Here is a 13753-nt window from a genome sequence, read left to right as displayed (position 1 = left end):
ATGAAGTCCATAGTCTACACTGACTGTCACTCATTCAGATAAAATACAAGCAGTAAATGGCCTATTATAGAAGACAATAATAGTGTGAAGTACCTTGGCCTAGCTGTATTCACATGTAAACTTCTCCTTCACTGATTCTCTAGTCAAGGGCTATCCCTCCACCAATCAGGTTGGTCCGACTGAACGATGGGTAGTGGCCGATTACACATGTTGAACTGGCCAAAAAGACTGGCGACGGCATTAACGACTGCCGATTGCTCGGAACACACCAAACAGACTCATGTCACCAACCTCACCAGACTGCCTGACAATGTCTGACCGCCGAAAATAGGGCTGGTGTGTCTTTGCCTTAAGATGACACATTATCGGCCAGTGCTGGGTCGCGTCTCTAGGACAATGGCGGAGTGCAAAGCTAGCAAGCCATAGTTTGCGTCTTGAACATGTACTTTCCATCCAATCTTGCTCACTGACTGCTACTTGTTTACTCTCACTTGATCACCTGGAATCAACGATGGTACATCATGTACGGCTGGCAATGGTTGCTCCCCATAGGCTCTGACCTATGTGTAATTCATGTAATAAAAAGGTCCAGTGTGGTGTATTTATGGCTACTCCCTTTTTTTTTTTTTTTAATTATACTGAATTTGCGCCTCTCTTGCTTATAAATAATACACAAAGCACTATGAATGTCGTAAGCATGACCAGTACAGGTACACTATAAGCCTTAGGGCGTCTCAAAAATCACTTTTCTCTTCAGATAATGGTGTTATTTAAACCAGTTAATCTCCAACATGATAATAGCCCCCCCTAAAAAATTTCAGCAAAATCCGTCAAGATTTGACCACCCCCCTACCACAAAGTAAGAAAAAATGCCAAAAATGCTCATTTTAACCTAGAAAATCACATATAATGAGGTTTTAAGTGTCCACAAATAGCTTTTTCTGGTATGTTACAGCATCCCTGTTATATTGACTTCATAGGTTATTGTATCAGGTGATATATAAATGAAAATAAGGTGATTTTCAACATAAAATAACTCAATTATAGGCTAAAAACTTGAAATAGAAAGAAGTTCAGAACAGTAAATCTAGTTGAACACAATGTCTATTTTCTTAACCCCCTTATCAGCAAAATACAGGTTTTAGTTAAAGACAAATATAGCTGAACACTTAAATAGTAAGGCTAAATACAAGATTTAAGGTTGCATAAATTAAAGACTTTAATGATGACATGGTTCTGATAATCTGGACATACTTTTATACATGTGTATTTCACAGTTTATTCAGCTATTACTCGCTCTATAGTTTCTCTTCCATTTCTTTCTTGAGAAACTCTGGTAGCTTGATTCTGTGGGAACCAGACACTAAGATGATGTTCCCTCTATGGGCACCATCCATGGGTGCATTGGCATAATCTTGGATGTCCTTAACATCTCTTTCTGCAGCATCGTTAATGACAGATAGCTTCAAGACATTCATTCATTCTTTCATTTTCTGAACCCACTTTATCCTCACTAGGGTCACTTGGAGCCTATCCTAGCTACATAGGGGCAAAGGCAGGGACACCCTGGACAAGTCGCCAGTTCATCACAGGGCTGACAAACTCACTCTCACATTCAATTTAGATTAACCAATTAACCTATCAGTGCATGTGTTTGGATGGTGGGAGGAAGCCGGAGTACCGGAGAGAACCCACGCCGACACGGGGAGAACATGTAAAGTCCATACAGAAAGGTCCCACTCCCATTGACTGGTGTTGGAATCAAACCCAGGACCTTCTTGCTGTGAGGCACCAGTGCTATCTACTGCACCACCGTGTCACCCGAGACAATAGTCCTTGTTTCTCTGTACTGTGGCTCTTCCTCCCACTGCTCTGGGGGTGCTTCCATCCATGTCCCTGTCCATGCCTAGAATGTCAAATATCAGCCAGAACTGGGGTCCCAAAAGATCACCCAGGTCAGGCTGCTGTCCATGCAAGAACTTCTGTGTGGGAAAGGTGGGCTTTCCTGTAGTGAATACTGCAGGTTTGGGGTTGGCCTGCAGTTGTCTTGCCATGGCTGCTTTGGTTTCTATTGGTACTTCTTTATCAAAGAGACTTAGTACCACAAGAGAGTCAGTCAGGTACCACATGTGATGCAGTATGGATATCTTTACTTTTGGCACTTTAATATCCGTTTAGTATTCATTAAGCATGGTGATGCATATAAAAACAGCATTTTTTGCTGTTTCTTGATGTTCTTTGATGGGCCCTTCATACTTTGGGGCGGGGGGCGGGGGGGGGGGTCAAATGTTGACGGATTTTGCTGAAATTTTTTGGGGGGCTATTATCATGTTGGAGATTAACTGGTTTAAATAACACTGTGATCTGAAGAGAAAAGTGATTTTTGAGACGCCCTTAATAGGCCTACCCATCTCCACGGCTGACGTGTAGTTGTACTTTGTACTGTTTAAGAATGACTCTGATAAGAGGTGTTTTCAGTTCACCTCCATCACACTCTGCCAAACCTCGTTCATTTTCTGATGGGTCAAACTAAAATACTTATCACTATTTTCAGAAACAATGTACTCACAAGAATGTCATTTTGCCAAAGTGCTTATTTGATTGGTTAATGAGATTTTTCTTTTTTTTTGTTTTGAGTCTGAAATAACCTGGCAGCAAAAGTTGGACTTTTGTCTGAGAATTTTTGTAGGTTTAAGAGCATTTCACGGCTTCAGTTCCCTGTAGATCAAGACTGTATGATGGCAAGAAAAAGCAGTAAAAATATTCTAAATATAGCTCACACATAAAGGTATATTGATTTTTAGGTGGGCTTTTCTCAGGTGGTAAAACCAGAACAAAAACGAACCCTTTAAACGCCTCATATCCTTCTGCATAAGTGTCTTGTGATTTTCTGTTACACAGATGTCCCTGAACTACTCGTGTCTCATGTCCATGCTGGACATTCACACACTGATGCCCGTGTGAGGGTCTTCAAGTCCCTAACACAATTTAAACCATAAACCAAATGTTTCTGTGATAATCATTTGGGTAAATGGTTACTTAAAGGTCCTGAACAGAGAATTCATTTTAAAGTGGATTGTAGCGACACCCTCGGCCGGATTCAGTGGTGTTTTTAAGGGATAAAGACTCCGCTTCCAATGACCACTAGCACCTACTGTCGTAAGGGCATAACTCTGGCCAATGCGTGCATTTACAACTCTTCATTTCTTTTTTCAAGACAGCAACTTGCAGGGTGCAAAGTGTCATTTGAAATGAGGCAAAAAGCAAACTTCATAAAGTCTGTTTGTAGCGTAGTTTAGTAACTGGCATGAAAACGAAAGTGAAACCAAACTGGAAGTCCAACTCCTGCTTCTATGTCTTTTACTCTGGAGCTCCTCAGTGTTACACACAGACCGGTGTTTAAGACGTGTCTCAATAATATACATTTGCACTAGCTTTTCCACAAAGTATTCAAGCATTTTCATAAATGACTTCAGTCATTCATCATCTTCATCATTCTGCATTAGCAGTTCAGTGCTAGCTGCTTCAGCCTTCTGCATTCACAGTATTCTACTTTTAGAATTGTCTTGTTCCTGAAGGCCTGTTTAGTATCCAGGCCCTGGCATGAACATTAAACTCCATACAGAACCATTTCAGTCTCACCTTACAAAGCCCTTTGTTTGGGACTGAAACAATGCTCCAAATACAGATTACTGACGTCACAGAGCTAGCCCTGCGGCTAATGCAGAAGCATTTAATAAGTGTTTGACTGAGCTACCAACAGCCACTATAGTCAAATACAGTGTTCCAATGCACATGTATAAAGAGCAGAAGCATTCTATACCTGGGTAGAAGGAAGAGAGACAACTCCAGCTCTGTTTTCATTCCTTTTAACTCCCTTAGTTCTCTCCATTGGTTCAATGCAGAGGTTTACCGGTGTTTTAGTTTGTGCTCTTTCACTCTCCCGTTTAACTTTCTTTTTCTTTCTGCCAGTCCAGCTCCAGTTCCAGTGTCCTACATCAAAGCAAAATAAATCCAAGAAATCCCTCTCTTTAGGAAAAAGGACACATCTTACTCCTCAGTCGTTCAGCTTACTTCCCACTGCTAACCTCGTGTGCTGTCATAGTGACATAAGTCTGCCGTAAAGCAGTGCAGTCTTGTCCGACCTGGCTAGGGACGCTGGAAGTAGCATTTGAAAATAACCTATTTTGGTGCTGATAATCTCATTTTAAATTGCAGACCATGATCAGGCATATACACTACTGGTCAAAAGTTTTAGAACACCCCAATTTTTCCAGTTTTGTATTGAAATTCAAGCGGTTAAAGTCCAATGAACAGCTTGAAATGGTAAAAAGGTAAAGCAGTGAACTGCCAGAGGTAAAAAAAAAAAAAAAAAAAAAAGGTACGGTTAAACAAAACTGAAAAATAATGTACATTTCAGAATTCTACAAAAAGGCGAACAAGAAATGGGTGAACAACTTAAAGCAGTTCTGCAGCAATGGAGGTTGATCAAGCATCGAAAGTTGGTGCTACCAATTCCTACAGGTGTCCCAATGTTTCTTAATTACTTCCAACCCCCTCTGTCTGCATAAAAGTAGTTTTGGAACACACTTTGGTACCATACCGTTGTGAGCATTATTTGAACAGTATTGTACTGCAGAAAGTAGTGTGTTACTATAAAAATGGCAAGGAAAGGGCAATTAAAGCTATACCGTATGATGTAGCATTTTTACACTTTTCTTTTGTCAACTTAAAATGCTCCTAATAAGTGTGTGTCGAATTAAAATGTAAAAGAAATCCACCAGGTATTGAAACTCAAAAATGTTTAATTCTCATATATTTCTGATAAAAGTCTGACCAATCATTTTAGTCGGTCCGAATAAAATAATTGGCCGAACCTGAGTGAGCCTCCTGTCAATCATCTATTACGGCCGTCCAGCATCCGATCCATTATCGCTGTCTCACATCCGATATGTGTCCCTCTGAATCTGACGCTTCACTGGTGCTGCTCCTCCTGTCACTGACCAGTCTACTGTCTAGGATGTGTTTGGATAGAACTGACATGCACATGTGGAAGGGAAAAAACAGATTTATGAACAGAAACGACAACTGAGGGGAACAAACAGGAGTCTGATGAATGAAGGATGGAAATAAAAGTCCGGAAGTCAGGTGTACTGGACTGAACAGGTCTGCTTAAAGGTCAGCTTTTATGACGGTGGAACTCATACAGGTGCAATTACGTGGTGTCACACAATGTAAGATGATGTAGGATGATAATTGTATGGACTATGAAACTTCAAATGTCCACGGAAAATTTGGCCGCACGTTCACAGTGCGCGCGCCCATCCCCTGGGCACTGCAGTGAAGACACTGACCCAGTGCTGCACAGATCACACCCTTAAATACAGGCTCTACTGATGGAACAGGGGCCGCGGGCCCGTGGCAGGTGGATGATGCATCTGATTATTGAGGGAGGGGTCCGCCAAAACGGACCGGACCTCCACCTCTGCTTCCTCCTCTGTTTCCATTGCGCATCAGGTGAGAGGAGGAGAGAGGAGGAGAGAGGAGGAGGAGCCTCAGAGCTCAGGCAGAGGGAAGGGGGCGGGGGCGGGGCTTTGGAGGGAGGCGGGTTGTTCATGTTCAAACTTTTACTAAGTGCTGTGAGAAATGCCACATCGGTAGGTATAGCTTTAATGATGGAAGAGAGACAGACCATCATAACACTTAAAAATGTAGGTCTTTCCTACAGATAAATTGCCAAGAAAGTCAAGGTGTCAGTAGGTACAGTTTCGTTCACCATCAAAAGGCACTCAGAAACTGGGGGAAATGCTGACAGGAAGAGGTCTGGCAGACCCAAAGCCACAACAGAATCAGTAGACAAGTTTCTGAGAGTCAACACCTTGTGTGATAGGCAACTCAGCCCATAACACCTTCTTCCAGTCTTCAGTAGTACACTGGCGGTGTTTCATGGCCCAGGCAAGCCTCATTTTCTTATTCTGAAGTCTCAGCAGTGGCTTTCTTGCTGCAACTCGACCCATCAAAATTGGGGCGTTCTAAAACTTTTGACCGGTGGTTCATATAAAAATGAGACTTTTTCAAGATCACTACTGTTCAAGGTTAAGGTCAAGTTTGTTGCTATAGCACATTTACAATAACACAAAATGGCCAAAGTGCTGTACAAAGGTATAGGTAAAAATAAAAGATAAAGTAAAAGTGATAAAATTAAAGTTGCTCTGCCACACATTTCATTACTTCTGTGGTAATGTCTGAAGTTCTACCATGGACTCTGTAATATTTTTTGTGGAAAAAGGCCTTGGTTACCAAGTTTCAAGCCATTGTAACATGGTATAGAAAGCCTGCTGGAAGACTTAGCTTGATTTGCAACAGTTCTCATGAATATTCAACATGCTAATTTGCTTGACTTTGATTGGCTAACGGGCGATACGATGGTGCAGTGGTTAGCACTCTTGCCTCACAGCAAGTATGTCCTGGGTTCGATTCCAACACCAATCGACGGGGGATGGGACCTTTCTGTGTGGAGTTTGCATGTTCTCCCCGTGTCTGCGTGGGTTCTCTCCGGGTACTCTGGCTTCCTCCCACCATCCAAAGACATGCACTATTAGGTTAATTGGTTAATCTAAATTGCCCATAGGTGTGAATGTGAGAGTGATTGTTTGTCTCTATATGTCAGCCCTGTGATGAACTGGCGACTTGTCCAGGGTGTACCCCGCCTTCGCCCCTATGTAGCTGGGATAGGCTCCAAGTGACCCCCGTGACCCTAGTGAGGATAAAGCGGGTTCAGAAAATGAATGAATAAATGAATGAATGATTGGCTAACAGCTAGCCAATGAGATCCTGCATAAGATAGCACTTCCTCGACTTGACAGTAGTGTTTTACTTGCACTACTATGAGCACTGGTCATAGACTGCCGCGATGGTACTGCTGCAGGCTTCAACAGCAACCTTATTGCGAAGCCTCTGCTGAACTCTCCAAAGCTGAAGAAGTCACTCTTCAAAATGTGAGAAAGAGAGTTAAGTCCAAATTATAGTGTTGTGGCATTTAGTGATGTCCCAATCTGGATTTTTTTGCTTCCAATCTGATTTTTGTAGGATTAGTTTTGCCGATATTAGCGATGCAAATTATTGATTAATCCATTAATCATTAGTTGGTTGACCTTATCGATTGAATAACAATTAATTGATAAGCAGTAATTTTCCTGAGAACCCGAATTTCTCTTTCGATATCGTCTGTAAGAATAAAAGCTAAACTTTGTTTACATACTTCATGAAAAAAACATGTCATATTCCATAATGATTGATTTATTGTACCATTGGGGATATAGTACAGGCAATGACATTTATGTAGTAGAACTAAATAAATTCTGCAGAGAAATTCAATAATATAAATGGATCTGAAGAAGGGCAGTTTAGAAGAAATGGGCATTTTTGACTTTGCTTCACTGACATGATGGAGCGAGATTTCAGCGGTGATGCCCCGCACCCCCGTGTATGATTTGTAGGGCTCGATGAGACCAAAATTTTGGCATTTGTTTCATGTCTATGACATTCCTACTGGCTGCTAGGGCCGTTTTTGTGTATGTAGATGGCGCCATAGAGCACATTTTGGCACCTAAAGGGTTAATTTTTATATTGCATCAAATTTTTCACCAGACGTGACATGCATGCCAAATTTGGTGAGTTTTTGAGCATGCTGATGAGGTCAAATTCCAGTTTAAGGTGGCACCAAATATTGTGAGAGACTTATCCCACAGGCTTGTTCCCTAAATATATAGATATACAAGATAAGCTAAAACTGATAAAACGGATACACAGTAATAAGATAAATAGTATCTAAAAACACAACCATAAGATAAAACAAAAGTCACACACTTGTATTAAAAGCCAGTACAAATATGTGTGTCTTTAAAAGATATTTAAAGTGCTCAATGGACTGTTCACATGTTCACACGAGTGTTCCAGAGCCTTGGACCTGCTACAGAAAAGGCTCCTTCACCTTTAGTCTTTAGACAGGTATTTGTTATGTCTAAAATCAGGTGATTTGAGGATCGTGTTTCTCTGGCCAGAATGCACAGTTAAAAGCTCTGAAAGGTAAGGGAGTACCAAACCATTCAGGCACTTATGAACATAAGACAACACAAAAGTTTAAACTGGATCTTGTAAGTGACAGGAAGGCAGTACGGGGGTGATGTGTTAAAGCACTGTATACTGATGCTATGTACTGATACTCAGTCACATTATGTCTGTTATGTAATTGGCTCAACTTTATGGTCAAATGTGTTGGATTGATTGATAAACACACTTTACCCTAATGTAAAAGGCTGTTTGGTTGGTATTTTCTGGGCTACCATACAAATCAGTTGCAACATGGCTGACCTGCTTCAAAAAGGGGCTGGATGCATCATTACCTAAAGTCCCATCTTTAAAGGAAAATTGAATTTATACAGGTGTTTCTCTGTCTTTTTTTAGTATACATAGCTGCAACTTAAGCTTATGCATGCTGCTATTTGCACTAATGTTAAAAATCCCCTTTTTGTCCTTTTGCTGTAAAATCCAACTGACTACATGGCCTGTGTCTGTTTAATTTCTGCTCTCTGGCCATCCAACAATCCATCCAGCAAACATCTGTTTAGCTCCTGGCTCTGCTTTTTGTTGTACTCTCACCAGTGCCATCCACAGCAGTGTTTGTGGGGGTGTTTTGGCTTGTCCTCACTGGCCAGGGTTAATCTGCTGTTACATCCTCTCTGGTTAACAGTCAATGTGTCCGCTTTCTGTAGAGCATTGGCCAAGCCTGACAGGGCCACTGAGCAGTCTGCTACATTTGAACATTTCCATTGATTGATTTTTCACAAAAAGGCTTTTCCAGTGCTGAAACATTTAAATAACATTTAAAATATGTAAATAGACCACTGATTTAACTGTACTTGTACCGGAAGTGACTTCCATTGGTGTGATAAACCATAAGAACTACAAATATAAATGGAAGAAGGACCTATTAATGCTATTGGGAATGTGAATATGGGTATTGTGCAATAACCTTTAAAGATGAATCAACCTGCAGTACAAATATCCATAGCCTCCGCACTGATTTTTCACTTTAATTTCATTCCATCACTTAACCAATAAAGACCCAAATATCCACAAGTAACCAAAAGAAGTAAAAAAAAAAAAAAAAAAGATAAATCACTGTTAATCCACTAATCCTATCAATGCATGTAAATTGATGTAAAATACATTTTGTCATCTTTTCATGGTCATTAGATGTGACCCATTTGAATGTTCAGAGGCTCTGTAGTGAACATAGAAACACCGTTGTCTTTTAAAACATTGATTCACCTGTAAAACCTATAGAGTTTGATCAATGACAGAGGTTGAAGACACTTGGTTTATGTTCAGTTAGTGATATACTTTACTGAAAAAGTTACTTTTTCTTAAGTTTGATGTAATAACCCTCAAATGTAATCTCAGCATGATGATTAAAATACATGATCAGTAAATTAAATATCAGCAAATACCTAATTTCCACTGAAATTTTTTTAAATGGAGATAAATCGCTTAAGAAAAGTTAGATCTACAGAAAAATTAATTTTGGAACAGTCACAAAAGTAGCACTGGGTCTTTATGCGTTGATTTCACACATTACCAATAATTGTTACCTGCAAAATTTCTATTCTATTTAAAGTTAATGTTTCAGGTTGCAAGAGAAGTTCATTTATTAAATTTTGGATCTGCTTAAGCCTTAAGTGTGACATAGATGATGGAGCCCTACCCCATCTACCAATGGGTGAAGGTGGGGAACATCGTGTACACATCCCCAGTTCATCGCAGGGCTGACATATACAAACCATCAACCATTCACTCCCACATTCACACCCACAGATAATTTAGACTGTTTCACCTATTAATGTACTGCTGGGATCGAATCTACAACCATATTTAACCTTATTTAAAAGAGTTAAAACCCTTAAATACCTAAACCACTGGTGACCAAAAGTATCTACTGATCTAAAATGTGTAAAAAAAACTTTTGAACCACTAATCCTATGAAGTCCTCTAAAAGAAAATGTAGGAAAATGCAGTTTCTCAGCTTTTTAGCAGCATCAGATGTTCAGATATGACCCATTTGGACAACTGAGACTCAGAGGCTCATTTATGAACATGGAAACTCTTCTTCAACATTGTTTCATTAATGAAAGTGTTTGCAGACATTTGTTTATACGTTAAGTTAGATTATAGATATTTTCCTGAAAGTCACTTTTTCTTCAGTTTTATTTACTCTTTTATTTATGAGTCTTTTTTTCCTCATATATATGAGGAAAAAAGACTCATTTAGATTAAAAATCTTTTTGCAAGACTGTCCTGGTCAAGATGACTGGTTACAGAAAATAGAAATTTCATCCATACATCCACACTAAAAACATACATAAAACACTGAGAGTCTGGTTTTGACCAGCTCTCTATGTAAAGTGTCATGAGATAACTTTTGTTATGATTTGGTGCTATATAAATACAATTTGACTGATTGACTAAACTAATAACAACAAATTTACTCTGAGCTTCTGTGAACATCTATGTAAAGTAAATCAAACCTTGGAAAATGCCTGATTTTCCACAAAAAAATGCTAATTGCAGAGGGTAATATTGTAACAGATGATGATAAATCAAGATTACATGTACAGAAAAAAATCATTTGGAAGTTGTCCCAGAATAGCTGTTGCTCTGTAAGGATTAAAAACCAAAGGATCTTGAGATTACGTCCTCTCATAGTAGTAATTTAATCTGAGACATGTGAATTTTGTTCTACTTAACACTTACAGGTTTGTATTTTATCCCTGCAGACGACAGACTGTAACCAGCACTCCCTGTTGGATCGAGCTGCATCTCAACGGCCCCCTCCAGTGGTTGGATAAGGTGCTGACCCAGATGGGTTCACCATCCGTGCGATGCTCCAGTATGTCTTAAACTGGGTCTGCTAACGCAGACACTCACAACATTTGACCAGTGTGTCCTAAAACAGACTGTCATCCAGTCTTAAACTGATATATTAACTAACAACATCATTGGAAAAAAAAAAACGAAAGGATACACAACGGGCCTGGGATGAGAGAACCATGTTGCTGAAGGACACGAGGGGAGCGGTGACAGTGGGCTGACATTCCAGTAAACATGGACGGAACTTTCAAACTCTTCAGTTTCAAAATGAAAACTGAGTGATGTCAAAAAAGGACCAAGCTGCATTTATGTTTGCATTTTTACTTTCTTTTTTTTTGTTTGATTGAAGTTCTGATCCAGAAACACAAAACCAGAGTGAGAGCTTTACTGTCTTCATTGGAAACGCCACAGACAGCCGTTTTGGCAGCAATCGCGCATGTAATCCTTGACCACTAGCCTGCCATTCCTCCTCACTACTTACCAACCACAGCACAAGCTTCCATTTTCAGCGTCAAGGTTTTCGTTTACGGAAACTTCAAATACTGCCGCTCCGGGCCTGCGCTCAACCAAAGTCAACACACACCTACATGTGTTTTTTAGTGTTTCTTGGTTTCTGGTGACCAACTTCCTTTTCATTGTTATGTGAAATTTTCACCTTTTTTGCTGTTGTTTTAAAGATATTAGATTGGCTGAAACCCTGGTGTTTGATAATGGGTTTCTGATTTCATGTAGCCATGTGTGGGTTATATCTAACTTCTGTGTTCTGTGGCAACTGGAATACATACGCTAACGGTTCCTAAGAGAACGATATAAAACCAATATCAGTTTAGTGAAACTTTTTAGATCACAAAAACCAGTTAAAGCTAGCCCCACTTTAACAGTTCATGACCCAACAACTTGCACTATTTCTATATTGTCCTGCACACATTCTTTCTCCTCATTATTATATCCACAATTCTATCATCGCTGGAGTTGTATTGCATATAGGACGAGAAGGATTCAGACTGGCACAAAGTCAGTCTTAAAATGCAGTGGCACCCCCTGCTGCCTGTTTGAACTCCCATCACTTGTTTTTTAAACATCGTTCCCCGATATATTGATGTTTCGTTGTTGGGAAAAGCCCTGCTGTGTGCGACTTTCCAAACAGCACCTATACTGTACTTGCACTGTCCCAGATCTTGCACCGCTAATATTGTTACAAATAAGTTGCCTTTTGACATGAAATACAGCAAGAGATATTTACAAATAGGAATGTTGAAAAGCCCAATGGAAGTTAAAAAAAAAAAAATTTTTAAAGGCTTATTTTTAGAGTAATTCCTATTAAAAATGTACTGATCTTCCCTGAACTGGCTTCTAAAGTGTCTAGAGAATCCATAGGCGTTTGAATTGGGTTTCTTTCCCAAAATCCATAAAGCAGCTGGTTGTTAAATCAGTATTTTATAGCCCAAATGTTTTCAAGTCCAAGTATTGAAGCTTTAATTGACAAGCTAGTTCTACTACAAAGTCATTATTTACTTCACACTTCTCTCTGTATTTTCATGTATTTTCTATATATAAATGTATTTAAAATCTTCAAAGCTTTTTTGCTTTTAATTAGAAATCAGTATTTTTTTAGAATACGCCCTCTTTTTGACATTATCACAGCTTGATGGTGTGTGGAATATATAGCATAGGATACGACACTTTCACAGAGAACCGTTACAATTGTGTGCTTTATGACTAATTGGCCAGTGCATCACATAGTTTTAATTCTGAAATCCTGATTCGGTTGCAAAGCGGCTGAATTCTGGAGTTAATCAGCTGTTCTGGCTGTTTGGTAGTTCCATTTTCAGCCTTATGAGTTTCCAGCATTTGCGTGACCCATATGATTGAATACATACACTGAAAATCCCCTTTGTCGAAAACCTAATAGCTCCAATTGGTGTCGTTTTGTTTTTTTGTTTTTTTTGTAATATTTAAACCAACCAAATCTCTTTTGGGAGATTTGGTTTATTTTGTGACCATGGAAATTGGGGCATCTGGGGAATCCTGTATTCACCTTCAATATTCCAGCCTTCTATGTTAAATGGTAAAAACCCAGACTCTGATCCTGTTTAGTTCTGTCTCATCTATTGACATAGCACATTCCAGCGTCTGTGCAAATGCCGCTGGATGTTTCAGCTTTGCAGCTTTTTGAATCTCGTGACTATACGGTTTCACACTGTTAAATAACAGTGAGTGTGTTTACATGCACACAGGAGAACACAATGTTTTATCTCAGTCATGGGCTCTTTACTGTAAGTGTAGCGCTTGCTTGTATTGCAGCCTTGGAAAAAAACAAAAAAAGACAAATACATGAGCAGAATGTTACTGATATCATGAAAAGTGAGACATGTAAATATATGTAAATGGCACTCGGTGTATTACTTACGTCACTGTCTTGGCTCATACTGTCACATTCCATTTGATTCTCTCTGTGACAAAAACATGACTTGATGCTCAGTGATGTTGGCATTGCATGTAAACACATTCACTATTTTGTATCGGATTGATCACTACAGCAAAATGTGGAAGAAATGTACATTTATAAAAATGCAGAATGAAGGTTTAGTTTGTCCAGTATTCATATGTACTGTCGTCAGTCTGTAGAGGTTTAATAATTCAGGATACACAATGATCATCCTTTTATTTAATGCACAGTAAAATAAAAAGTTAACAGTGGAGGACTTTGTTGGTGAGAAAAGGGGAAACATTACCCTCAAAAAGCTAAAGTTTTTAGTATTAGTCCCTCGGTTTGGACTGGAAATGAATACCAGCAATGAAGGAAAATTAAAGTAAAAGTTAA

At 39.4% G+C, this 13753-nt stretch overlaps 1 protein-coding gene across 1 annotated transcript in view; it reads left to right on the top strand.

Annotated features, from left to right (window-relative positions):
• Positions 1–13753, top strand: part of smad2 (SMAD family member 2) — a 42737-nt gene that overhangs the window by 28180 nt on the left and 804 nt on the right. Inside the window, 1 exon segment of the mRNA XM_030148806.1 lies at positions 10836–13753. This exon segment is cut by the window's right edge and continues 804 nt beyond it. Within this exon segment, the coding sequence (XP_030004666.1) occupies positions 10836–10959 (124 nt within the window). The 3' untranslated portion in view covers positions 10960–13753.

This window comes from Sphaeramia orbicularis, chromosome 12 (genome assembly GCF_902148855.1).
Source record: "Sphaeramia orbicularis chromosome 12, fSphaOr1.1, whole genome shotgun sequence".
NCBI classification, from domain to species: Eukaryota; Metazoa; Chordata; class Actinopteri; order Kurtiformes; family Apogonidae; genus Sphaeramia; species Sphaeramia orbicularis.
This window is presented reverse-complemented; position numbering and strand designations above follow the sequence as displayed.